Genomic DNA, 26755 nt, shown 5'->3' on the forward strand with positions numbered 1-26755 from the left:
GGTGGTGGTGGTGGGGGTGGGGGTGTGTGTGCAAGAGATGGGAGAACTTGCAATTTCCTTCAACTGTGTGATGAATAGAGGAAATTACACAACCTCACAAATCTTAGTTTAATCGACTGAAGATGTTGTCGATTAAAAAAAAATACAAGTACATCTCTCCTTTCCACAGCAGTACATTTTCAGTGTGCAAGAAAAATGTAAATGTTTTCCAGGCATTAAGGTATATAAGAGCTATTAGAGGATATGCTTTGCACTACAATGGTGTGCCGAGAGCAGTGGAGCAGAGATCAGTGCGGCGTCTTCTGTATATCAGAGGGAGACATCCTTTGTAAATTCATCTCCCACTGTGAGCAGGCTTCACAGCTGGTTAGCTGCACTGTGTGTACCACTAGCCTGTTTACACGCAGCCTCCAAACTACTCCTCTTTCCCCATATATGCTTCTCTGTATCCCCGCCATTGCCTCCCCTCGGCTCTCATCGCAGCCCAGTCTGGCTCTGGCACATAGACACCCACTGATTTATGCATATAGGAGAACACACACACACTCACATGAGAGGACACCTCCACACACAACAAAATCTCTGATCCCCTTAGCTTTTGGAGCCATTACAGTATCCTGACTTCTAGCCGCTTCTCTGATTTTTATCTTTTTATACCATCACATTACACTGATCTTTTTTTATACCTATTACACACACACAGGTCTCGGCTAAATCCCCTGATACCTCGCTGAACTGCTCCTCCTGCCCCTGACCTCAGCCCTTTGTAGCAATCAGACCAGACTTCCTCAGAGCCCGTGATCTTATCTAGCCATACCAATCCCACTACACAGCTCCCTTTTGTAGCCACCACAGAACACCGAGCCTTTTCAGACCCAGAGACTGTGCCGATGAACACACAGCCCGAGACCCCAGCTCATCTCAGTCATCATACTACACTGCCCAACAACAATGAGCTCTATTTTCTGATGCACCACAGGTCAGATAGAGCCTTTCTGCTCATCAATACATTGTTAACACACAATAGGAGAAACCGGCAATGTTGTTGTCAAAAGAATGTATGACTCAACTATGAAGTATTTGATCTCTTCATACAGGCTTGACAACAACACAAGTTTCAGTGAGTATTTTTTACACATTTTAAGGATTTTTTTTTTTTGTTGAAAAGTAATCAAATGGTTAAATTAAACCCTGTCTTTGATAAAGCAACAAAATAACCTCACCATAAAATGACTTTGGGACTTTCTTGCATCTGTATATATAGAAAGTTTTAGCACTGTTTGGAGACTAATTAGACAATAATACTATTGTAAAATAATATTGATATTAATGGAGACATTTGTCAAATTAGATCTTAAGCGTCAGTAAAGAAAAACACACCTGATTAATACATTATTTCAACAATAATTCAACATTATTTATACCTGCATGTGCTACAACTTTTTTTTTTTTAAAAAAAGCTGCTAAAATAGTCTCCAGCACCTCATCAACCTTAGTTTAATATACATATTCATGCCAGGGACATTTAAAGCAGTACCTCCAGTGGCAAGGTGGAAGGTGTTGATGACTCTGGGGGTTCTGGAGGTGGTCCTTAAAAAAATCCTGTAGGTTGGAGTAAATAATTAAGGAAGGCCCAGAATGTTCTCTCAGAAGGCAGAATTTCACCATCCTTGATTTGCAACTGCAAGGTGAAAGGAGGAAGACAACACATCAATGACAGGGAAGTCCTGTGAATCCTTTTATATAACTGGGAACTAAATTGGCAACTTCAGCAGTTCCTTTTCAATTCGTAAATTTGTCATTTGATAATACATGTATGTTTTGTGTTAGACAATTGCCTAAAAACTGTGATCAAGATTATAAATTTGAGGTGGAGAAGCACTTTTATGGTCTCCTCTCTCCCTCAATTAATGCAGTAATGAATGCAAGCGTGGAGGCCATGTTGTCGTAAAAAAATGAAATTACCGACACAACCAAACACAGTGAGTAGCTCAATTCATACACACTGACTGAGGAAGGAGCTCCTTTCTTTCTCTCTCTGGGAGCCCTCACTCTCCCTCGACCGCGGTTTCGCCAGTATTTTTGAGGCTTTTTGTCCCTTTCACCTCAAGAGTATTTAACCGGCGTTGCAGGTCACTCAACATCAATTAATTTCAGTGACCACTGAGCATATCGTTTACATTTAACGAGGTCTGAGCTATGATTCAGAGTATCAGAAAGTCATCGACGCCCCCTTTTTGGAGACTAGCCAATCAGCTGCGTGAATACTCAGCTCGTGGATTTATTCAACCAATCAACGCGCTGCTCACACAACAGTGGTGACTTCAACTTCCTAGCGGGAAGGATCTGTTGCGGAACTGTCGACAGACAGCCGGAGTGAGTAGTAAACAAACCTTTTCGAGTACTGGTTATTGTTCTGGGAGCACATTTGACAGCGTTTTGAATGCGATGCAGTGGTCTTAATATAAGAGGAAGCATGTTTGATATCGCCATAGGTGTTAACTATATCGCGTTAGCCACAGCATGAAGCTATGTTTGGTTAGCAATGAAGATAAACAGTCAACGGTACTGCAATTTTTGGGTGTTTATGAGACGTGCCATTTATCAATCACAATGATATTGCAATATAGAAATGAGTTCGTTTAGAGAGAATTAGGTGGTTGTTAACCTTTTAAATGAGAGAAGATCTTAAGTTTTTAGGTCCAGACAAAAGATAGGTGGGTCAGTTTATTAAATACCTGTTCATTAACCGGTTTTCTTCACCAGGCGTCTTTCTGCCCCTCATCATTCTTACGAACCCAGACACGCTTTCTTTTCCAAATTCATGCAGTCCGGTGGTCCGGCGGATATTCCTGCTAATAGGCTGTGTGTGCTATTGAAGGACCATCAAAAGTTATCACCTTTCATATATTTCAGTTATTTATTGGAACATTGGTCTTTGCCCTCACATTCAAATATTAAAGAGCCATAAATCACTATAAGCTTCGAATAAAATCTGTACATACTTCTTGTAAGAGAAAAAAAAAACGTTTTTGGTCTATGCACACTTGACAGCTGTCACGTCCAGCCAAAAGTTTATTGCATATTCTGTGTTATTTTGATTAAAGAAGAATGAAAAAGGAATGACGCTTAAGTCACAGAGGATGTATGAGTATTGCGATCAGTCAGTAGTGCTGGAACACAATTCCTATTATATTAGAGATGATTTGGTGGATTTCTGAGTCTGCGGGATTGTAGTGCAGCTAAAAAGAGAAGTTTAATTTAAGAGAGAATAAGACACAGCCATAATGTGTTTGAACAGCATTTCAGAGTCTCAGTTTACTGAAATGGCCAAAATAGAATAGCCAAGACCCAAATAATGTCTAAAATGTCAATTCTGCTACATTTTAACAATATTTTCCAGGGCAAAGAAGTAAATGTATAAATCTGTAGTGTCATCCTCAGTTACTGAGTTTTCCCCATTCAGATGTTAAGAAGTTCAACCAATCTGAGATCCGTGAAGGAAATGTCATTCTGGTAAATCATGAATTGACAGACAACATTGAATAGAACTGTATTATGTTTGCTTATTGTCACTCTTCCCAACCTGGCCCTTTTTAAAGATAAATTTACCTTCTCCACATACACATTTGCATTTTATTTGTGTTTTTTATGGTAAATTGTGGTATCAGAGCGACATTGATGGTATTTTTCATTTACTGTGTTCAAGCTGGACCAATACTTAACACTTTTAGAATTTATTGAGCAAACTGATCAGCTGCACTGGAGCCAAAAACTTCCTCAGAGACCCCAATTTCAAGGTTTATGTCGATGCTGTGTTAACCACACTCTCTCTGCTGTAAACCTCAGTTACTTGAGGCAGTAAAACTCTGACCTGTTTGTACAGCTTGATACAGTAACTGATCAGAGGAAGATGAGACTGGCCCGAGCTGAATATAAAGAGATAGTGAGATGGACAGAACAACTGAGACCTACCCGCCAGTGTATGAAGATGCTGAAGGAAAGATTTCCCAAGTAAGTCACTGGATACTTCCTCATTTTGTGTGAGAGCTTCTTTTGCTCTCCCCAATTTTTTTTTTAATGTCCTATAGATGTTTGTGTATTTGTGTTTTTTATGACAATTGGGAAAAACAAACTGCTGTGTGTGAGCCTTTTGTATCATGCTTTGTGCATGTCTGACAATAATGCCTTAAACAGGCTGTACAAGATATATTTAGTTAAAAGGAAAATAATCTTTAGTTCTGCAAGCATTTCTGGTCTCCTGAGAAACATTAATTGAATTACATCATCTGACGAACCTCCCCATTACAACATTAATTATTCCTGTGTCTTGTGCCTTATTTTCCATTATTAGATATTTATAATCCTGTTTTATTCATATGTTATGGTCACTAATTAATTATTTTCTGGTCTTTGGGTAGGCTTCCACCACAAAATTAGCCAATGTTTTGCCATGCATCGCCTGCACATCCAGAAATCGAAGAGAGAGGTTAATGGTTGTGTTTGCCTTTCTCCTTGACACTGAGAGCCCTCACTTTATTGAACGTAACATGTGTAATCCCCCAAGGCTACCAGGACACCATGGCTGATCCCGTCGAGGTCACTTACAAAGTCGCATGTATTTGGAGCTTCCTACTTCCATTGTGCCCTAATCACCAATCTAGAAGAAGGTATCAGGTCCCCAAAGGGATGTAGCCGAGCTGCCTTTGTTCTCACCGTCAGCATTTTCCAGAGCACGCCATGCGTATAAAGTGCATCCAATATCCTGTATGTTTCAGCACTAACACCAGGGGGTCTTTCATATGTTTATTTTCTATTCCCTTTCTCCTTTTGGATTTCTAATCCAAACTGTCTTCAACAAACAGCCCCGATGCCTCTGTTTTTTCATAAAATGGTACTGGTGGGTGTAATAATTAAAGGAAAACATTGGGCCGTTTTCATTCCAATAATTCCTCATGATCTTGCCCTCCCGGAGGTGCTGGCTCTCCTGTTTAGTCTTGCTGGTTATTGTTATTATTTCGTTCACCATAACCAATCTTGGGGAGGCCCTTACCCTTTAAAATCCCTGATTCTCGTCACTGGTCCTGACAGACAGGCACGGCAGCAGTGTTTTCACAGCCTGCAAAATTATTCTGGTTGTCCAATCAGCTGAGCTGGGCTCTGGAGGGTTAGTGATTGGACTGGCAGGAAATCAGGCTCTTAAGACATAACATATCGACTAGGCCATCCATCATCTCTTAGCATGCGCTAAGGCACGGCAGTTGCCCCCCCCCCCCCCCCCACCCCAACCCCACACCCCTCTTGTCCCCCTCGGACTATGTGGGAGCCCTGCCACAGTGTAAATATTGGCCAGGCTGGAGGTGGTAGGGGATTGGAGGGGGCAAAGGACAGGTCTACACTTGGGGACTGGGCAGGAGACTGTTCAGGTTATAGTTGTCCTGCAACAAGGTTGACTTAAAATAAATAAATAAAAATTATGGATGGTAAATTATTTAACATTGGTTTATCTCCCAATGTTGCCAGCAGGCACTGAACTTAAGTTAGAATGCTGTCTACCAGAGTAACGGGTTGGACTTTGCCGGGTTGTTTTTTTGTAGGGACTGTACCGTATTTTTGTGGCTGAAGAAGTTCGTGTATCTTAATTTTTTGTGTGATAATTTCCGTCATTTTCCCTTTTTTTTTTTCTCAGACAAACTCAAAAATAATTACAGCAATATAGTTTACTCGTAGTTGATGGGGATTCGCAGGAATATCTACAAATCTCTAGTATCCGCAGTTATTGGTCTTTTTAATCCCACTGCTGTCCAGGCCTCTTCTTTGCTCAGCTTCAATTAAACCATAATAAATATATGATTTACAGGTATTTCCCCCCAAGTGTTTTTGAAATGAAGAACAGTTATACTACAAAGTCGATGTTCTCATGTTTTTTTTTCAGTCTGTACATGTGAATTATCATAAAAACTTGTTTTTATATTGATACTTGGACATGATTAAACCGGCTGTTAGTCAAAATTAGTCTAATATTGTCCAACCCTGATTATGTTAAGCTACATTCGCGGCTGGGTTTTAATTTCTGTTTTTAGTTGTTGAGTAAGTAAACTCATATTTTGATTATACCACTTTTTAAATTTTTACTAAACTGGTTGCTACAAAATATTTGATATCACTTATTATTATCACACATATTGTTATTAATGTCCTGATATTAACTAAACTGTATTGTCGTCTTTTTTAAGCATTATATTTTAATTTCCAATGATACAGATCAATAATTTCAGCCTTTATTATGCTTTATTGAGTCAAGAACCGTTTCATAATCATTGATTTTGATTGAGGACTGAAAGGGAGGAAAATTTAAACTTTGAATATAATGATAGTTACAGACAATTTCAAGGTAATTTCCGCGGACAGTCTGTCATTCTTTCTGTTGTATTATGTGTATAGTGGGAGGAGAGTGGGAGGGTCCCATAGACAGATAGAAAGAGAGAGATTGCGTTGTGGAGTCCCTCATCTGTAACGGCTGCATAACACAGATGTTGGGAGTCATCTGTCAGCCTGGCCTCTCTTCCCGGGCCTGAGCTGCTCTGGGGGGAAAGGAATTGGACACGGTGCTGTCACTTTTTACCCCCACTCACAATGGAGGCACATGCAAATATCGACCCCCATTCTTGCCCTCTCTTCCTTGCCCTCCTCATAGCCAGGCGTTGTGTCCTGCCCAGATATCAAGACCACGGCTAGGCGGCAAAAAAAAAGGAGGGGTGGGGGGACTCATCGCAGATCTATACGGGGAAAAGTGTGACATCAGTCCCATTAGGTCCTTCTCTTGCCATGTATTAGAATTGGAAATGATGGGCTGCTCTCAGAGGCCTCGCCTGGCTTCCCCTGGGTCCAGAGCAGACCCCACTCCTTCCACCCTTTGTCCCCCAGAGAGAGACTGTGTAAGGAGGGCGAGAAAAAGAGGGAGGGAAGGTGAGTTCTCTGTGTCCTTCTGTGGTATATTATGAATGAATGTGGATGTAATGACCCCCCTCCCCTTTTTAAAACGCCATTCAGCTCACTCCTCATATGGCTTTTATTGTCATAGACAGAGGGCAGAAACAGACAAATGCCTCTGTTTTGGAAAATGCTTAAATAGTAAAGTGTGACGCGTCCCTCCCCTCCAAACACAGCCAGTGTCTCTCTCTGTCTGTCTGTCTCTCTCTCTCTCTCTCTCTCTGTCTCTCTCGCTCTCTGTTCCCTGGTGAGGAGTCCCTGAACGTTTTCGAATTGGGCCCTAATGTGCCGTTTTCATTGGCACTGAGGCGGGCTGCAATATGGTGCCGCGGCTCGCTCTGGGAATATGAATGTTGATTAAGCATGCGTTCAGCCTTTTGAAATTCTGAAGAAGTGTCAGAATAATGGATGTTGAGCAAATGTCAAGCATTTGTTAATTTCTCTGTTATTTGGGGTTTATCTAGCATGATCTCTGGAAGGAAGGAGAAGGGCAGGGTTGTTGTGGCATGTGCCATTGATATGGTGATTTCTTGGCTCCAGACACTTTGTTTTTGATGGTAATATCGAGGCATGGGACAATGCTAAGGGACATGCTCATTGATTATTTATTGCGTCTGTTGTGTTTATCTCTGTATTTTACATGCTGGTTAAACTCAGATTTGGTAATAAGCAGAATGCATAAACATGGCAAGCTTTATACATTTAGTTTACCTTTAAAACTCAAAAAAATTAAAACTTGATAGAAATTGCTCCTTTTTGAGGAATAAGAAACTTTTTTTGGTCAATTTTGTATTCTATAATCACCTGGTGCATTTCTCCAGAGTTTTTGCAGTGTAGGCACTTTTTCCATTTAAGAACCTACTTATTTTTTTGTTCATGGACAAGATCCTCCAATCATGATTATGGGCTGAAGAGGAGCTTTAGTTGGACAGAATCTCTGTGAATCAGGTATTCATTTTCATTTCTTCAGGTCTCAGTAGTGGTACTGTCTTCACAAGTTTGAGCCCTCAGTAAAAATGATCTTTTTCTTATTTTCACTATGAAAAGCTTTCTCAAAACCCTCCCAAATTGTGTCTTTAAAAGGGTAATCGAACACTTTTTTTTTAAATGAAGTGTGGGGCTTTTAAAGACATGAATTCTCAAATGTCACCATCGTTCATATTTTAAAGCATACCCAGTTGGATCACCATTTATTTCTGAGTGGAATCAACAGAGTTGCTCTGTCGAGGCCCTCGTGAAGGTAGGTCTCCTCGCCTCTTGTAGCTGGGAAGTAGCAATGACACTACCCAGAGGGTGATCTAGTGCAGATCTTGCTAGGGCAGCCCCAGCCACCTCCAGTGCCCAACCTTGCACATCTAGCTACCCATATTGAATAAAATACAAACTGGCATTTGGGGCTTAGGGGTACAATCCTTGAAGGCTGAGAGGCTGGCAAACTAATCCCACAGCTTTATGTGGTTAGACGAGCGTTGGATGGGTGAAGAGATGAATGAAGTGTAAGCAGAGAGGGGAGATGTAGAAAGAAGAGAAGCTGTGCTGAGTTTACAACTTGGTGTGACCCTGAGTAGTTCATGAATAATAGACACAATCAATTACTTGATTAGGGAGCACAGACCACTTCCTCTTCATATCATAGCGATGTTTTGCAAGCACTCACTATAGATTGTAGTGCTTTTTTATTCTGGCTCATTGGGCTTAAAAAAAACCTAAGGTAACCAGCCCGTTGCTCAAGAAAGGTGTGGCTAATGGCGGTTATAAGAGACACTTTCTGTCGAGTGTTTATGATTCAAATACTCATCGTCATCTCTTAAATATGAGCTGTTGTGAGTAGAATTATTATGTGCTGTTTCTGACAGTTCACCTGGGCATCTATGGTTGAGTCTCTTGCCCCCAGGTTCTCTTTTGCTCACTGGGATCAGTTGCAAGAGAAGAATGAAACATATTGCCCAGAATGGTACAAGTTCTCCAGTCATGCTTGGGGGGGGGAGTAAGCAATTGGTCAGTATAATGCATTTCCTTGCCAGATCAGCGGATGCTCACCACTTAAAAGAGAACACGGATCTCATTTTTAATCTTTCACAAGAACGTCTAGAATCAGGAATGACGATGATCACTAAAGACAGTCAGGTTTTCTGCCTTCAGCCTAAGTTTTTTTGTTAGTCTAATATGTATGTGTGCGTGTATATATAGATATATAGATAGATGGATACCTGCATAGACTAGAGTACTAAGTTAGTTGCAACCTTGTAGCTGTCAGCGTAGCAGGGCAGTGCCAATGTGTAACTGTGTTGCTAGTTGAACAGTAATTCTCAGTTCTGGTGGTTACGTCACAATTAGTATCAATCAACCAAATGCAGGAGCGTCCATTCGTCCAAATATGTCTGAAGCTCAAGTGCCGTGGACGGTAGGACCTTGTGGTCCAAAGAGAGAGTGTTACAGATGAGAAAGTAACACCACCTTCATACATCAATCTGTATGTGTACAGTTTAGGTTACTTGTTTGGGAAGAAATGAAACAATTCCTCTAACAGCACACTCATTTAATGTGGACCAGCTATTGCTGCTGTCATAAGAATCAGACATGATCACAACCATGAGAATGATACGATGTAAACTTTAGAAGTCTGTTAGATGTATTAGATGGACAGAAAATGACTGACTTTACGGATGTGTGCTCGTTGTAAGAGTATTTTTTTGAAGCTTAATGATAAATAGTTATTTGTCATTTCTATTCAAAACATGACATTTCTACATTAAGCCATAAAGATATAGTTCTACACTGCGATGATTTCTTGCTGATGATGGTAGGCTTGGCTGAGAGACAGATGTTAGCATTTTGCCTATCAGCATGTGTAATTGGTAGCATATTTGCTTACCTAGAGTGTTTAACCCACATTCAGCTGTGTTTTGCTGTATAAAATAAAGATGTATAGAGAAGTAAACGCCTGAGATATAAGTGTAGTACACTTGTTTGAGCAAAGATGAAGCTGAATCTTAGCAATATAAGGAAAGCATTCATTAACCGCAAAATTAAGAGTTGTTGATTACACTTGGAAGAGATGTGCATGCACGCAATTTGTACAAGTGAATAATTCAATGCAATTTCTTGTCAACATTGCTTAATTGCAATCAGTAAAAATATGTGCTATACTGAAATTAGCCGTTCCATGCCCTGAAGTGTCGCTCCATGCGACGCTCTGCATGCAGATCCACCAAATGCTAAGCGCTGTCGCAGCATATGATACCAATGCCATTAGCCAGGTGGCTTTCATTACCTAAATTACAGCTATTGTTTATAATTAATTATTTGTAAATGGGAAGATTCTGAATTTAATTGATAGCTTGAATTTCTCCCCCATCTCCAATTAATTAGGTTGATGGGGATTTCTAGTCTGTTTTCCCCTGTATGGTGAAGACGCTGATGCACACTGAATGCACAAGGAGATAAGGCAATTCAACACTTGAATTTGAATTTGTCAGATTCATAAGCTGCGGATGACCTAACTTAATAGAGCCTAAAGCACTGACCAGACAGGCATACCAGCTCAATGACAAAGTGAAACTCCCTAATTGTTTTTAATTTAATCTGCTGCTCCACTATTTTGGGTGCCAGTGCATATTAATGTTCTGTCTTGTGTTGTAAGGGAGGATAATTAGGTGGAGAGTGAATGATTTCTTAACCACTCTTGTGTCTCCCAACCTTCTGTTTCCCCGTGTTCTAAATCGCATCCAATGGCGGGATTTATTTATTTCTTATATATTTTTCTTATCGCAAAGGTCATCGTAAGGATGTGCTGCAATGTCACTGAAATTTATTTTCAAATGTGTATGTTTGCTTTCATAGATTTCAGGAGCTGAACATTGGTTTGACACCATACTGGCAAACCTCCACATGCAGTGAAATTAAGTAGGCTACATTTGTACACATGGAATGACCTCAAACGTTCTCGAGGTGTTTTACCAATAAATTAAGAACGAAGCTTGCTTGTACAGATGCAGTTGAAGCTCAGGTCCATCCGACACTCATCATGGCTAATAGTGTATGTGGGTCATCCTCACATAAGAAATCGATCCAATCTTTAAAAAAAAAAAAAAAATTGCATCTTATTTCAATTTTTATTATTATTATAGTATTTTCTTCATGCCATAACATCGACAGACAATAGCTTTAGGAAATTAGGGGAGAAAAAATTGTTTTCTCATGTTCAGCTTTTATGCTAATGATTCTGTTTGCTGTATTTTTATTTTTAATCCAAAACGCATCACATGAATTGAAGTCGTTTCAGGCAAGGATGTGGATCAATTACAGTGGAAATGATTGGAGTGTGGGAGGGTTCTTGGCGCCATATTTTAGAACGACGTGAACACGGTGTGCCCAAGACAGCACGTATTAGATATACATTATTATAAAGTCTGCAGTAACCAACTGCTAATATATATTTAATGGAAAAAGGGGCATCATACAATATGAGTGCAGTGTAAAACTTGACAGACTCTATAAACCCTAGACAGCTCTTGGTTTGGATCCAGGTCAATACTCATCTCTTCATGTTGCTCTCAGTTTTTTTTAATCTTCTCCACACCTAACGAAAACAATCTTACCCCCCCCCCACCCCACCCCACCCCCACCCCCATTCCACCCACCTTTAATTTCAGTCGTGGTGGAGGTTTTAAATAGTTTTGATGTCAGCAAAAATGGACTGACGTAAGAAATAAAAACAAATCCCCAAAAGTTCTGAGTGTTTTTGAAACAGATATGTTTTCCTTGATATTAAGAGCAGTTTATGTCCCCTTTAAAGTTAACAGGGTATAGATTTAGCAATTAGGCAGTAATCATGCTCATTATAGAGAGTAATCCATTTAAAACCTAACAGATGTCTGTTCCAGCGGGGGGATCCCGATGGTCCCACGCCAACAATAAGGCTGTAATGTTGTTGAAATGCTCAGGTGCAAGGTTGAAGTGTGGAAGATTTTTTTTTTCTTCTCTCCCTTAAGTGTCCACATGTTGACAGTTGACCATTTAATGCCCCCCTCTTAATTGCAGTGGCCCCTTCATCCCCATGCATCATTGTAAATTAACGTTGAGGTGGCAGTGTTGTTTTTCTCACACTTTCTCCACTACTTTTTTTTTTTTAGCCTCACTTTTTTTTTTTTTTTGTCTTTGTCTTTTGTAAGTATAGTGGTTGTTGAGAATCCCAACTGCGAGGAGTTTGAATCCTGTACGTGCCGTCGTCCAGCAACAGCCGTTTAAAGTTGAAAACTAGCATGTGGGGCACTTGAGACCATATCTTTGGTGTAGGGTTGGGCCGATGGATGACGCCATCTATCGCCGATGGCTGACAGACATCACGATGTTGAGCCAGAGACCCACCTCCCCAGGGATAGCCACAGAGAACCATAAAACTGATGAATATGTGCTTTATAGATTCAGCTAGAGAGCACAAAAATGAAGGATGAGTTTATTCTAATTACCTCCACCGAGTAGATTGTTTTTTTGTGCAGTTTGTTTCCATATAAACAGGATTATGAAAGAACGAAATCCAGCTTGATTTGTATTTAAACTTGGTGAAAAGGTGCAGCGTGGCTCAAGAAAGTATCTATTACATATTGGAATGTATTTATTTACGGGGCATCTTGACAAATTTAATTTTATTTTCTTTACAGGCGCAAGATAAAGCATTACCTAACGCTTTCAGAATGACCTATTTTTAAATTTTATCATGCCTTTTTTAACATAAAACTTATTCTAAAATCCGTCTGGTTTTCACAAGCAGGTCTTTATTTTTAGTGCAAAACTGAGGACTTAGACTTTCTAGGCTGAAGCGATGTCTGCCATTCTAGTGGTTTATATGCTTTTATTCAGACACTATCGATGGAAACCGAAGTTCATGATTCCTTTGGCTATTTCATTTCCATTACATGATGTTGAATGTCTATGTAGACTCAATATTTCAGTGTAGATTGGAAGCTTTGGGCTTCTTGTCAGTATTTACATGCCCCTCTCAGGTGACTTGTAAAAACGAAAAAAAAGAAGAAGAAGAAGAAAAGTCCATTAAATTTAACAATCAAGTGCACTGAGAGCAGTATATACAGACTGAAAACCACTGGAGATAGAGCAGTATCTGCGTGTGTGTGTGTATGCGTGCGCACGCCTCCTCTGCATTCATGTGTGTTCTGTGGATACGCAGGGGAAGACATGTACTATACAATTAGAATAATATCTGTCACTGCTTTAAATATCTCCAGCTCCAAGGATGCAGTGGGGTTTGGGATGGATATCGAAGGGGCTGCGAGTCCCTCTTGGTGCAGCTTGTTTTCCAGGTTTGCCTCGCTCCCTGCCAGGTGTTTGACATTGACTAGAGCTGGAGATGAATGTAGCTTATGGCAACCCATGGAATCGACTGACTCCTGGGAGTCCAGCTTCCTGCAGTGAAAGTTTCCATTTTCAAAGCCTATCAGTTGCAGTGGGAGGTTCTCCAGAATAGCCCATATTGTATCAGTGCTGAGAGCGAGGTAGAAAAACTTCCTCCTATGTATTGTTGACTCATTCTCATTAGAGATACTGAACAGGGGGTTTAATTGGACATTCAAACTCAGCGATTGGCATTAATTGAATTCATTTCCCCTCTAATTTTGTCACATTTATTTTGGCTTCTTTTTTTTTTTGTTTGCGTAGTTTTTACGACAAACTAAACAGTGCATGAATCAAAACAAACACTCACTTCTGTTTCTGGGGAAAGAGTGAACCTGGTATGTCTGAATGAGTGAAAGGGGGGAAAAAAAGTCTATATTTTTCTCATCTCTCATACCTCACACAACCTCCCCCCTTTCTTGTGTGGCAGGAATCCTTTGTCAGAGGTGTTCATCTGGAACAACTTTGCCACACTTGTTTTCATGTTCTTTTAGATTACAGGGCAGCTGGCCCTAGCTTTGAAGGCCCCCCCCCCCCACCTTCTTCCTTTGTCTCTGTGCAATGCACTCTGGTAATTAACTTTGTCCTTCTTTTATTTGTTCCAGTCACTCGCAGTCCACTCTTCTGAGCATCTTCTCCCTGGAGTACCAGGTTAGAAGTTTTCTTCCTTTGTGAGCCCTGACAGGTGCCTAATTGAATGATGAATGTCCCTTTATTTCTTTGTAATTGAACTGCCAGCTCTCTGATTGGTTTGGAGGATGCCCCCCCACCATACCCTCGTTTATTTCAACCCCCCCACGAGCACACACACACACGCACACACACACGCACACACACGTTCACGTTGAGGGCCCTTGCTTGCCTGAGCCTCGGTGGATGCCTGCCAAGCCTTCCCATCCATCTGTCTAATAACATCTAGCCCCTGCTTATTTGGTGGACCTGTAATAAATTATGCTAAACCATTATTATTCTGACAATAATAATTTCCCCGTGTAGTGCGGCTGCGTGTGCTAAATGTTTGCTGACTCGCACTGTCACTGCTGCTTTCCACGGCTGACAGCGGATGATGATAAATGGCCACTGCCGCCAGTGGCAGAAGGCAGCACAGGCAGAAAATGGAGTCATTTATCATCCCCCTGACAGGTGTCAGTCACACTGCCTGTCTCTGTGGAATTAACATTTTTTTCTTTCTATGTAGTAGTTTTTAAATAAGTTATTTTTTTTAACCAATGCTCTTTCTCTTTTATCCCCGTGTCTTCCTCCTTTTCCCTGAAGATAGTATGAAACTCCAAGGAAATATCAGCTTGTGGAATGACCAAAAGGCTCATTGTTTAATTGAAAAATGGGAAATTAGTACAAGGTTTGAGTTTGGGGAGGGGGGGGTGAACAAGGGTGCATTGGCACACTTTGACCTCACCAGCAAACTGATTGAGCGTAGGTCACAGTGATTTAAACTCATACACATGACAGAGGTGCCAAGGCCGAGCAAGTCCACCTTTCTTTATTTTGCATTCAGACTATAACTGCATAACTAATGGAATATGTGTGAAAATTATCTGTGATTTTATTCTTATGTAGTTAATTTTAGCGTAATATCAGTGTTCTCTTCGCTACAGAAACGAACCAAAAGGACAATTTCCCGACACCACACACCAGATGTCATTGAAAGCCACTACCAGAGGTAACTGATTACTCTCAATCACATCTTTGCTCTTCTGTCATTCTCTCATCTCAGTCATTTTTTTAAATGTAGCCATGTATGTCTCCTTCTCCGTTTTCTTTGTGTTCTCCTTTTTTTGTTGTTGTTGTTGTTGTTGTTGCGGAGGGGGCTCGCTAAAGTCACATGAGAGTAGGTGGTCCACCGTGACAGATATAATCTTCTCCAAACAAATCACCACACTCCCGATTCATTCCAGACCTCCTCTTGCACCTGCTAAGTTAAAGCTCTGCTCTCCGTGTCAAACTGAGTACGCATGGGGGGGGGGGTCATCAGCCATTGGGCATTTGCCTTTCACAGGCCGCTTATGATGGGATGATTATCTGTAATTCAATGAATACAGATTAAAAACTAAAAACACAGGCTATGGGGGGGGCTTGTTTGCATATTGCAATTATCTTTTATCTGGCTTATTAGGCCTGTTGTTCTGGGGGGAAACAAGGCTGGGTAATGCACTTCTAATCCACTTACACAACAACAAACCTCCGAGATGATCTGGGTAAGATCTGAAGGCAGCTGCAATTTTAGCTGGCGAGGGAAAAAAGCCTCTTTTTTTTGGGCATCAGGGGTTAACTAACTATCAAATGCTTGTCTGGCTTGAAGGAAATTTGAAGCCCTTCAAGCAGTGCTGTTTTAACCACACCGAGCCTGCCATATGCCACCCAGGGCAAAGTCATCAGGGACATTAGCAAGTCTTGGCTAGCCTGGTCTAGTCCCCTCTACCCTTCTGTCTGCTTTTGTAAGCCTTGTTTTGTTATTTTTTTTTCTCACTGCTTTTGTTGTTCTTTGTTATAATGAAGGTATCTGAGTAAAGCCAAGGCACATCCCACTGCTCCCATCTTGCTGGAGTTGGCCAATGAGGTAATGGCATAACCTTTATTTTCTCTCCCCCCCACCACCATCAAAGAGTCTCTCCTCAATTGATACCTGCTTTTTTCTATAGATGGATATTTAGAAGTTGGCAGCAGGATGTTTGATTTTCTCTCTTGTCTGTTAGTCATTATCAAAATTGGTCAAATGGTCTGCTCTATTATCAATTATTTAATGTAATTAGCTCACACCTCCATTAAGCAGATGTGAAAATACTTTTTTTGTGTGTGTGTGTGTGTGTGTGTGTGTGTGTGTGTGTGTGTGTGTGCGCGCACGTGCTTTATTTTGCAATTTTCCAAATTGCAGTGCAGTGCCGTAAACTGCGGACAGGTGAGGGCAGGGTCAAGTGTTAATTCCTCCCCTAGCATTTCATCACCTGTTTACTTTGGCGGGATCGGTGTAGTGTTTGTACTCTGGCAGTTGTGTATATACCAATAAATGCATGTTAAATCCAAGGTGTTCAGTTAAGGACGGGTGTTAACTTTCCAATAGCCTGATGATTTATTGCCCTTTATAGTTTTCTGTGTTTTTGCACCAAATAATCAACCAAAGTGAGCAGAGTAAACTGAGGGAATAAGCAGATAAATTATTAACCTGTCCAATATATGATTAGGTATCTTTAATTTTATGATTAGATATCTGTCTATGAAGCTACTCTTACGTGTGTTTGTCATTTCTATACATGCAGAGGCAGGCATTTGTCTCTTAATTTGATTTTTTAGAATAGCCAGTTTACACCTTTTTTTTTTAAAACATTCAAATGCACATTTAAATTTTGATTGCTTCTTACACCAGTCAGTGGGATGTGAGGGTTTCTTAATCTTAAGTCAGACTAGTCCACATGCATCAGTGGCCCCTCAAAGCTAACTGCCATTATTCATTCTCCATTTAATTGACACGTGATTTTTTTTTTTTCTCTGAAGGATTAAATTCAGCTCAGAGATAACTGTCTATGAACCATTTAACTGTCATTTTAATATGCTACTTAACATTTAAACCAAGCACTCGTGTTCTCTCAGACCACTAATTGATGTAGTTCCATCCCTTTATGAGACAATATATCTCCAACAGAGCCGGAAATGATTAACAATGATGAGAAGTACGCGTGCAATCTTTTTTTGGCCCCAGAAGTCTTCTCATGAATATTGTTTCTAAACTCAGTAACTGCTGTTGTACGCTTTACTTGAAGCTTTTTTATGTGAAATCAGTTAAACATACAGGTTTTTGCAGTTTTGCTTGACACTCTTTGGCTTTAGGGATAATTGAATTAGATCTTTGAATTTTATGAACAGTAATTATTGTCATCAGAAATTCAAGGCCCTGTGACTCTCAGTCACGTGTTAACATGGTGAAATGCTGCGGTCTGACTTGAGAATGGAGATGGACTCGTGATTAATATGGAAATTAGGGAGACGCAAGTACCTGAACTAATCAGGTGGTCCTTATCTCAGCTGGGCCAGCGTCAGTAATGTCGCCATTTTTCATGTGTCAGCCGTGATGCAGGTTACCAGGAATCTGTTGTTCTCGTTTTCAGTAGTTTTGTATGGAGAACAGGCCAACATGAGCACAGACAGGAAAGCAGAGGAGATTGCTAACTGTAGCTGCAGGCTACAAATGCTAATTCTGCGCTGCTATCGGTGGTCTTAATGAAGACATAAACTCTGTGTTCACCCGTTAATTATTATAGACATTTTTGGCCTTTTTTACAAGCTGCCCTCTTCGTGCAATATTATTGAGTTGTTAACAAATCCAACTCTGTGTGTGTGTGTGTGTGTGTGTGTGTGTGTGTGTGTGTGTGTGTGTGTGTGTAAAATAACATCATCTCCACACAAACCTCTGCTCCAAGCGTTACTAGAAAGTATTAGAGAAAAGATGAAACGCAACAATATCAGTAACGGCTCAGGGAAAATTCACATTTGGCCCCCATTATGGAAACAAGGAAAAAAAATCTTTGACGGCAAGTATGTTTCATAATGAGCTGGCTAGGAATAGCAAGTCTTGGAGCAATGTTTTAATTCCCTCTATACTGAAGAGGCTGCAAAATTTAGTGTGTCTTTCTACTCTACGTGCAGCACATTTTCTTAAATGAAGGTTAAATCCTCTTGATTTACATTTTAAATGTTCTGCATCTGCATATTTCTGACTGTTTTGTGGTTGCTGCCTGTTAATTGGGTGAATAATTAAAATAGCTATTCAACAGATACACATCTATCGCAATTGTTGTTTGTATTTTTCTGGGAATGCACTACTAGTCTGATAGTCAGGACACGAGAGACCGCCCTTCCCTGTCAGAGTTTATGCATGGTCCAAAATCATCTCTCAAGGCGTCTTTGTGTTCAAGGATTCCTCCAGATTCCTTGCTTCCTATTAAGGCCTGTATCCCCCACAGACCCTCTGGTGTGTCCTGGTGGCTCCTTGGTCACCATATGATTATACCAGTCTTCTGTCTCTGTTGGGTCAAGGTTTTGAAAGGCGACGTTATCATTGAAAGCCGTTACAGTCTGTGTGAAATCTGTCTAAAGTCAAATAGCTTTATAACTTTTGTTTAGAATTTGATCCATGAGCTTCAGATGTGGGATGCAGTCTGAAAGTTTGTAATTGTAGTACTTTTGCCTACAGAAGTACCAGTTGCACTCTCCCTATGCTTTGAAGCAGCATTAACTCCTCATCGATGCCCTTGCCTTTTTTCTTTTTTTTAAATTTTTTTTTTTTTCAGGCTAATTCCCTTTCTGTGTGTCCAATCTATTTAAAGGTAGCTTTATCTCCTGCACTGATGGCTCGCATCATCCTGGACAGGTTTCTTCAGGACCTGGAGGGTGGAATGCGTGAGTAACACTTTCCCATTTTCCCAATCTGTACTTTCTATCATTCTATCCATCAGCGTTAATTGCAGCGCTTTGTCTTTTGAATCCCTTTCTGTTGGAGTTCCAATTCTACTTGTACCACCACAGTTACCTGCTGTATTTTCATTCTGTCCATGCCTAATGAGAAACAGAGCACTTATAGTAGTAGCGGCATCCCAGGGTACATGACTGGCAATTAAGCACTGGGAGGACCAACACACCTCAACCGCAGTGTGGATCAATGCTGGCTCACCTCATCAGGGTTATTTATAACACTCTTGATTCCTCCACACACACACCTCACCCCCCATTGCATCCCAACTACCCTCTCCTCTCCTCTCCTCTCCTCTCCTCTCCTCTCCTCTCCTCTCCCTCCATCTCTACTGAGGAAACCAAGTTTAGGAAAAGTGGGAAAAAGGATAACCTTTCCAACAGCTCGCTGACACACGAGCAGGAGAACTAGATTCAGGATGCAGAACATTTCCGTTGAATATATCAGCCATTTTTCTGAAATTGAGCAAAATATTTTCCATGTATGTTCAGGTCAGTGTCTTAAAAAAATCTCTCTCCACCAAAAAAAAAAAAAAGAAAAAAGTTTGCAACAGTTACTTGGACCAAAAACTCATATTTTTTTCACTCTTGGATTCCCAATAATACATATACACATGAATCAGTATCATTTCAATATACCTAGGCTGAAGTTTGGGTGTGTATGTCTGTGCAGTGCTTTGAGAGTGAATCTCATGATGTCAAAAAGACGTGCCTCCAATTTAATCAAGAAAGAGATTAAAGTGGATGTGTGTTATTTTCAATTTCACCACAGCAAAGCCATTTGTCAAAGTCAAAGATGTGATTGCTTTGGACCCACCGTTATCCACTGCCTGTCAAAATACTAGTCTGAGCAGCTTGTAGAACAGGTCATTCATCCACGAGAAGCACTCTGTCTCCGATAATAACACACTGCACCTCCATCTCCATACAGTGAACACCGGCTTTTATTATCGTTCAGCATAGGTTTGTAGCCAATGAAGCTTCCTGGATTATTGTTTAATTTCAAGATCTCAGTGGTTGCATTTAATGTCACGGTCAAGATTCTTGTTGGTGAAATTGATCCCGTGGAATTGCGATGCTATTTATCGGACATATTTTTGACCTGATCAACAACCTCTGAGGTGTATCAAAACACTATAAATAATCTCCAAATGATGATGTCATTAAACTGTACCTTTCCACTGTTGCTAGCTATCGTGGCACTGAGGGGAGCGTGTCTTTTTGACCGAGCTTCGCCACAGTCTCTTCGTGACCTGTTTGGCCTTTGCAAATGAATTGCTGCCCACATGGGTGACACGGTCAAATCTTCCAATCTCCCTGTGTGTATATTAGGATTCAGTAATGTGTTTCCATTATGAAACAATGCAAGGATAATTGTCTTTGCTGGCAATTAGCTAACAGGCTGGTTTAGCAGCTATTGGCAGGCATATCCGTCATTGCCCCCCCCCCTCCCAATCCGGCCCCAGACTGTGCTCTTGTGTGTGCGTGTGTATTTGCGTGTTTTTTGTCAGTCTCCTGAGGGAGGGTGGGCAGGCACCCTCCAAAGATCAATAGACTTCTATATAAGGGACATTACCCCCCAACTGGGTGAGTGGCTTGCCTTTGCTCAGCTCCATCGTTTTTCCTTTTATTCTCCCCCTCTTTCCCTTTGCATTTAAGAGACATAGGAATGGGGCCTTTGGGACGCTGGAATATATGTACAATCACGAGAGCCAGATCAATACAGAGTTTTAAATTGTTTTCTGTCCCTTCCTTGTTTTGTTTTGCTCAGTGGTGGTTGTCCCCCTTCATCCCTCCCCCTCCCACCACCTCACCTCAACATGACGACAGCACCAACAAGCTGCCTCCCCCTCTCCTCGTGGCACAAAAAAAAAAGTATGGGAGCGAGCCGATGAGCATCAGTCAAGCAGAATGAAAGACTATCTGGTGGCGCTTGTGAATAAATCAATACATTCAAAGCAGTTTTATTATGTATTGAATAGGATATCAACATCCATAATGCTTCTTGTCTCATGAAAACAGAATGACCAGTTGGAGAGGAAAGGTCACGTGAGAACTTTTTGCGATGTTTGTATCCTCTATTTGAAGGCCAGATGCTGCAGTACACAATCCTTATACAATACTTTTAGCACACTTAACTCACAAAAGCATTTATTCTCATTACAGATGCATCTTTTTTCCCCACACATAACCAATTGCTTGAATGTTAGAAATTAAAACAGTTATACTATGACATCCAACCATATTGTCATCCCGTCTCTAGATGCCTCTAAAAAGTCACAGGCACATTGGGGGAGCTCCTGCTCTTTCTCTTCCCCTTCCTGCTATCTCTTCATCTTTCTTTCTATTCCTCCTTTGACAGGAGTTGATGTGCCTCTAGATTTAGACATACTTTTTTTTTTTGAGGAGGCAATTTTGCTAGCTATTTGACCTTTTCCATTTTCCCAAGGCCCAGCTCCAGATTAGATTGCTGCTCCATGTTTTGTAACTATGTGATTCGACTGCCTTTAAGATTTATTGTCACATTCCTTTACAGAAGCCTTGTACGCAAGGTTATAAATGTCCTGTGTTTGATGTTAACACTGTGAGAATGTTAGCGTCGACTATGATCCTGTGGGTTCCTTGACAGAATTCATAATAGCCTCAGTGTTTTGCAGATCAGACGTGTTGATTACTTTATATTGTATTATGTTCTATCCAGTAATATCATAATATCTTGTATCATGGATATTCTTCTTCGCTTGTCTCCAAGTGCCCCTCTCTCACCCTCACCCCACCACTCTGCCAGAGATGTTGAGTGTGTATAAGCAGCCCTTTTTTCAAATAATGAGAGCAAGGATACTTCATTAGCAAGAAGAGAGAGGGACTAAGGAGGCACAGTCAAGATGAGTGTTTCTTTGTGTGTGCGTGCGTGCGTGCGTGTGTGTGTGTATGCATGCATGCATGCAGGGGAGGTAAGCAGTAGCATTGCTGTTCTCTTGACAAGTATACTAATTACTCCTTTTCAGAAGTGGAGCTCCAGTCAGCCTCCGCCACAGTCTAATGGCCTGACCTAGGTAGCCCCTCACTATGGCAGAGCTTCACCAGATCTATTATTACACACACACACACACACACACAGGAATGTTGAGTCTCATCCCACCACTATCAGGGAGAATCAGGTGAAAGCAGATCAGTTCTGCCCCAGTAACCTCTTCAGGGACTGAGCTCCTCCTGCACAGGAGATACCTCATATCATCAGCTAACACCGACACACAAAGGAGTTTTTTTTTCTTTCTTTTTTTCTCCAAATTATAAAAAACACTTTTTTTTTCACCATCTTCACGTGTCCCATTGTCTCGCTTGCTTCCCTATCTTCTCTTCTTTCTTTTTTTTTTCTTTTCCAATACGGGAGGATAAATTTAAAAGGAGTAAATTGGAAAATCAAATGAGGGCTTTAGGCAGCCGCAGAGATTTGCAGAGCTGTCGGCCAGTGTCGGAGAGCCTCATCCATCATGTCCCACAAGTAGTCAATTCCTCTAGTATCTGTAAATGTTTTCAGATATTAGCCAATTTATATGCTCCGAGATTCATCATGGAAAATCAGCTTTAGCGGCGCACATTATCAGGACCTGTCTCTGCCTTGCTCCATGAAGTTTGATGAACGAGTGCCCCTCCACAGCTCAATGGCTTGTGCATGGGGAGTGTGGGTAGGGGGTGGGCATCCAGAGGAAATGGCTAAGTGCCCCCACCCCACCCTCAAACCCCCCACCCCACACACTCGCGCATGGAAAAAAAAGTGGGTTTTTTAATTAATAAACAAACTTGCAGAGGAGCTCATCAGTGTCAGGGGCAATAACAGTCGTCATCCGTTATTGTTTATTACGGTCCTCCCTCAACAAATGTTGCTATCTAATGAGGTTTCTCAACATTTTTGTGTGTGTGCGTGCGTGTGTGTTTGTGCGTGTGTGTGTTTGGGATAATGACTTTTTCACACTAGTGGAGAAGGGAAGAGTAGTTACAAATGACACAAGTAAGTAATGAGAAATCAAGCCTAGGTTATTTTGTCGTGCTTTACATAGTTATCGTGTTTTGGAGTTTCATATTAAAACAGGCTTGTGATTTGTTTACACTCGCTGTTTTCTTTAGTAAATCCCAACGGAGGTGTAACGTTTTCATGTCTCTTCCTCTTCCTCGTCTCTGTTCTTTTTGTTCAGATGTTGACAGTGTGATACGGTGCCTTAGTCTGGATTTATACCAACATGGGACAATTACAGTAAATTTGGTGAATGTTTACAAGGTGCAAAGTTGTGCTGCAGGGCTTTGTTCTGTTTGTCTAGTGTTCTTCAGATTATGCTTTTTCCTTTTTTTTTAATTCTTTTTTTATTTTCCTGTATGTATTTTATGCATGTCACTGTGTGCTTGTAGTGTGTGTATTTAAAGAGCATGGCACGCATGTGTGCACGCGTGCGTTCACCAGAGAGGAGCTAAGGGCTTCATAGAGGGAGTGCTGCCGTGCAAGGCGGGGGTGTCTTTAATAAATGTATGCTGATGTTGGAGGCTGCAACGATGCGAGGGATGCAAGGGCCCTGTTGTTATTTACTGCTGTGTTTGTGCACAGCAGCGAATCCTGGGCCTGCAAATGGCATTACAGCCTGTGATGAATGAGCATTAGGGTAAATTCATTTTAAAAGCATTCTGATTTATTAGCGCCCCGGCCTTCCATTTTCATCAGGTCAATGCTTGGCTGAAATTCCACAATGTCAGCGCCAAGGTCACCTTTTTATGGCTATTTTTAACCCCATCTCTCTTTCTCTCTCTCTCTCTCCCTCTCTCTCTCTCTCTCTCTCAAAAAAAAGAGCAACAGAAAGGGATCCTTATATGACCATAATACCAAAGGGCCAGAGAGACAAAAGGAGAGGGAGATATCTAGAAGTGTGTGTGTGTGTGTGTGTGTGTGTGTGTGTGTTATGTGAGAGACCAAATTGTGGTGGTGGTCAACCTCCAATTATGAGCGCTAGTAAGACAAGAGCTTTAATGGCTACCGTTTGCCTTCGGGGAGGTTTAATACACACTACTGTTTTGCAGAAGCAGAGTCAAATCTATAAAACGACCATTAGGAAGAGGGAAAAAATCAATCAAAATGCCATTAAAGTGGAATAAGTTGCCAATATTGCTGATGTGGTCGCGGGTCCTTTGATTTTCCTTCAGATTATTAGGCACAGTCGAGTAGTGACTTTGTTAAGGGAAACCAGTGTTGTTGGGGAGTAATATGTCTCCTGGCTTCATAAAGTTTGCTGCCTCATATTTCCCGCTTTATTGATTATCCATTATCATTTGTCATGAGGTGTCCTGACTCAAGGGGAAAATATAACCCTCTTTCCTTCGCCGCCGCCCGCACTGAACAGTAGCATTGTATGGATCTGTGTGTGTGTGTGTGTGTGTGTGTGTGTGTGTGTGTGTGTGTGTGTGTGTGTGTGTGTGTGTGTGTGTTCAGAGGTACCAATCTGAGAAAAATGAGCAAAGAAATAAAGCACAACCATGTACCTTGCAGCTCTAAGAGGGAGTGTTGGGTTATGGGCTCGGGGAGTACCGTGGCGAGGAGAGACCAAAAAAAAAAGAGGAGGTGGAGACAAAAGATGGAGGCAAGGAAGGAACTGAGGTAGAAGAGGGAGTCTTGAAAGGGCTTTGTTCCTCCTCCACTCGCCTGCTTTTTTCTTTTATAGTAAACTAGAGTAGACGAGGAATCACAGCACCTATTGGCTGTCTGTTATCATTTTATCAAGGCAAAACAACAACTAGCAGAAATCATTTTCTTAAGCATTTTATATTCGCACTAAAAAATTAATTTACCAAATGTTTAATGATCCAGTAGTTTTAATAAAAATGGTCCTTTTTCAGTTGATCCTACCCTGGGTTCTCTGTGTTGTTACAGGCACCATTCATGCTTGAAATGTGAATAGAAACATTCCTTGTATTGTCTGTAATGCTGCTAGTCTGTCAGGACAGTGTGTATATATCACTAAAATGGCGTGCCTCAACCATTCCGTCACACAATGATACAATCCATTTAATCCAAATCTTTTTAAGAAATGATTTAAGGATTTTTTTTTTCTTTTGCTGTTGCAGTACCAGGGAATCAATCTAGCTGGCTTTTCTTTCTGATTTATAATGTTGGTCGAGCAAGAATGGAGATGAGAGATGCAGAACAGTCAGCGTTCATAACATAGATAAACTACATGGCGCTCTTGTGCTCTGGGCTGAAACATTTATCTATAGAAAATCTGTATAGACACCAAGCAGCCATCTAATGGAGTTCAATGGAAATGCAGAGGCATGGTGAATTACAGTATGTCAAACCTGTGTGTGTGTGTGTGTGTGTGTGTGTGTGTGTGTTTGTTTTTTTTCAGTTTTCTTCCAATTCAAAGTTGCATTTACATTTTTAAACAAATCTTTCTGTTATAAAAGCCAATTTTTTTGCATAAGACTGAAGATGTAATTTCTCTCTTTTTGTATTTTTTCCTTTTAGCATCTAAAACAGTCCTCAACAGCATGCTAAAGGAGCCATCCTTAATTCCAGACCAAACTTTGGCCAATAATGTATACCAAGTAAGTGTTTGTTTGTTTTTTTTAACCAAATTTCTGATTGAATGCATATATTTTAAGATATTTGCTTATGTATTGTATTGAGTTAATTATGTAGCCTTTTGCTGCTCATTAAGCCAGTTGTTTTTCTGTAAAATCTTACTCATAACCACATGACTGACATCATCTGACACTCATGTATACTGACAAAGTCACGTGAGAATCATGCCTGCCAAGCTGCTAGCATGTCCTATGTTTTCTCCTTTCCCAACACTGTAAAGGGCTTCCTTCCTTTACCTCCACAAGCCCCATCTTCTCCACACACCATAATATTTCTTCCCCCTCTCTTTTTCAGTGCACAATAAATGACTGCTGTTATGGACCACTGGTAGACTGCATCAAACAGTATCCTATCCCATAAAATTTTAAGCTTGGAATTGACGAGAAGCTATTGAAGGGGATGAGATGTGTCTGGCTTCACCTGACATAAAAGTTCTGCTTCACAGAGGAAGTGTTTCATCCTGCCTGCCATCCCACTATTGGTGAAACAGGAGGCTGGAAGGAGACGTAGGGAAGAAGAAGAAGAAGAAGAAGAAGACAAGGACAGACATAACTAAATCTCCATGTGCATTCTGTAGAATCTGACCCAATGTTTTATGTTAAACATAGGGAAAAAAATGGGCAGCCTAGTGGTGTTGAATGCGTTCTTTTACTAGCATCACTCTGTTGATTTGCAGTTGTTGTTGTTTTTTTTTAATTAAATCTAATTAAAAAATACTGTGCATGACATTAGAAAGTTATAATTTTACAACATTGTTTATTCCAGCTGGGTTCTGATAAATCTGATGATATCCAGCACTATCAGCACCATGGACAGTTCTGCGTCACCAAACTTGAATTGTTCTTTAAAATGCACCTTAGTTTTGTTTTAACTTTCTCCTTCCTCATCTTTATTCCCTGTCTTTCAGGTATTTTCTTTCCTTCCTTGTTGAACTACCAAAGCTTGTCTAGTAGGGACTTGGCTCGACTTAGAGTTGAGGCTATTTAAGGGTAAGCAGCTGGGTAACAGAGCAACTATTTCCTGGGAGGGGGGGCTTATTTGAATGAGTGTATGTGTTATGCTATTGTGTCTGTCCATTCTTTTATTTGTGTCGCAGGGCTTTGGTTGCTCTGTTCACAGCCACTCAACCTTATCCCGCTCTACCCTTCTTCCACCATATCCCCCTTTTCTTCCGTCCTTTCACAGACCTCTCTTCAGTATCAGTTACTCCATCACAGAGAGTTCATAGCTGCCTCACTGCTTTGA

General features: G+C 40.9%; 1 protein-coding gene across 2 annotated transcripts in view; it reads left to right on the top strand.

The window, feature by feature from the left end:
* The first annotated feature begins 1874 nt into the window (after positions 1-1874).
* Positions 1875-26755, top strand: part of cdin1 (CDAN1 interacting nuclease 1) — a 57130-nt gene continuing 32249 nt past the window's right edge. The window contains exons 1-8 of one of the 2 annotated variants that reach the window (XM_086182301.1): positions 1875-2376; positions 3887-4014; positions 14010-14055; positions 15021-15085; positions 15922-15982; positions 18744-18816; positions 25394-25473; positions 25805-25854. In XM_086182301.1, coding sequence (XP_086038427.1) covers positions 3914-4014; positions 14010-14055; positions 15021-15085; positions 15922-15982; positions 18744-18816; positions 25394-25473; positions 25805-25854 — 476 coding nt within the window. In that variant the 5' untranslated portion in view covers positions 1875-2376; positions 3887-3913. The remainder of the gene's footprint in view (positions 2377-3886; positions 4015-14009; positions 14056-15020; positions 15086-15921; positions 15983-18743; positions 18817-25393; positions 25474-25804; positions 25855-26755) is intronic. The other variant, XM_086182300.1, reaches the window with a different exon arrangement.

Source organism: Aulostomus chinensis, chromosome 17 (assembly GCF_037954235.1).
Source record: "Aulostomus chinensis isolate RoL2024-O1b breed Wild chromosome 17, RoL_Achi_v1.0, whole genome shotgun sequence".
Taxonomy (NCBI): Eukaryota; Metazoa; Chordata; class Actinopteri; order Syngnathiformes; family Aulostomidae; genus Aulostomus; species Aulostomus chinensis.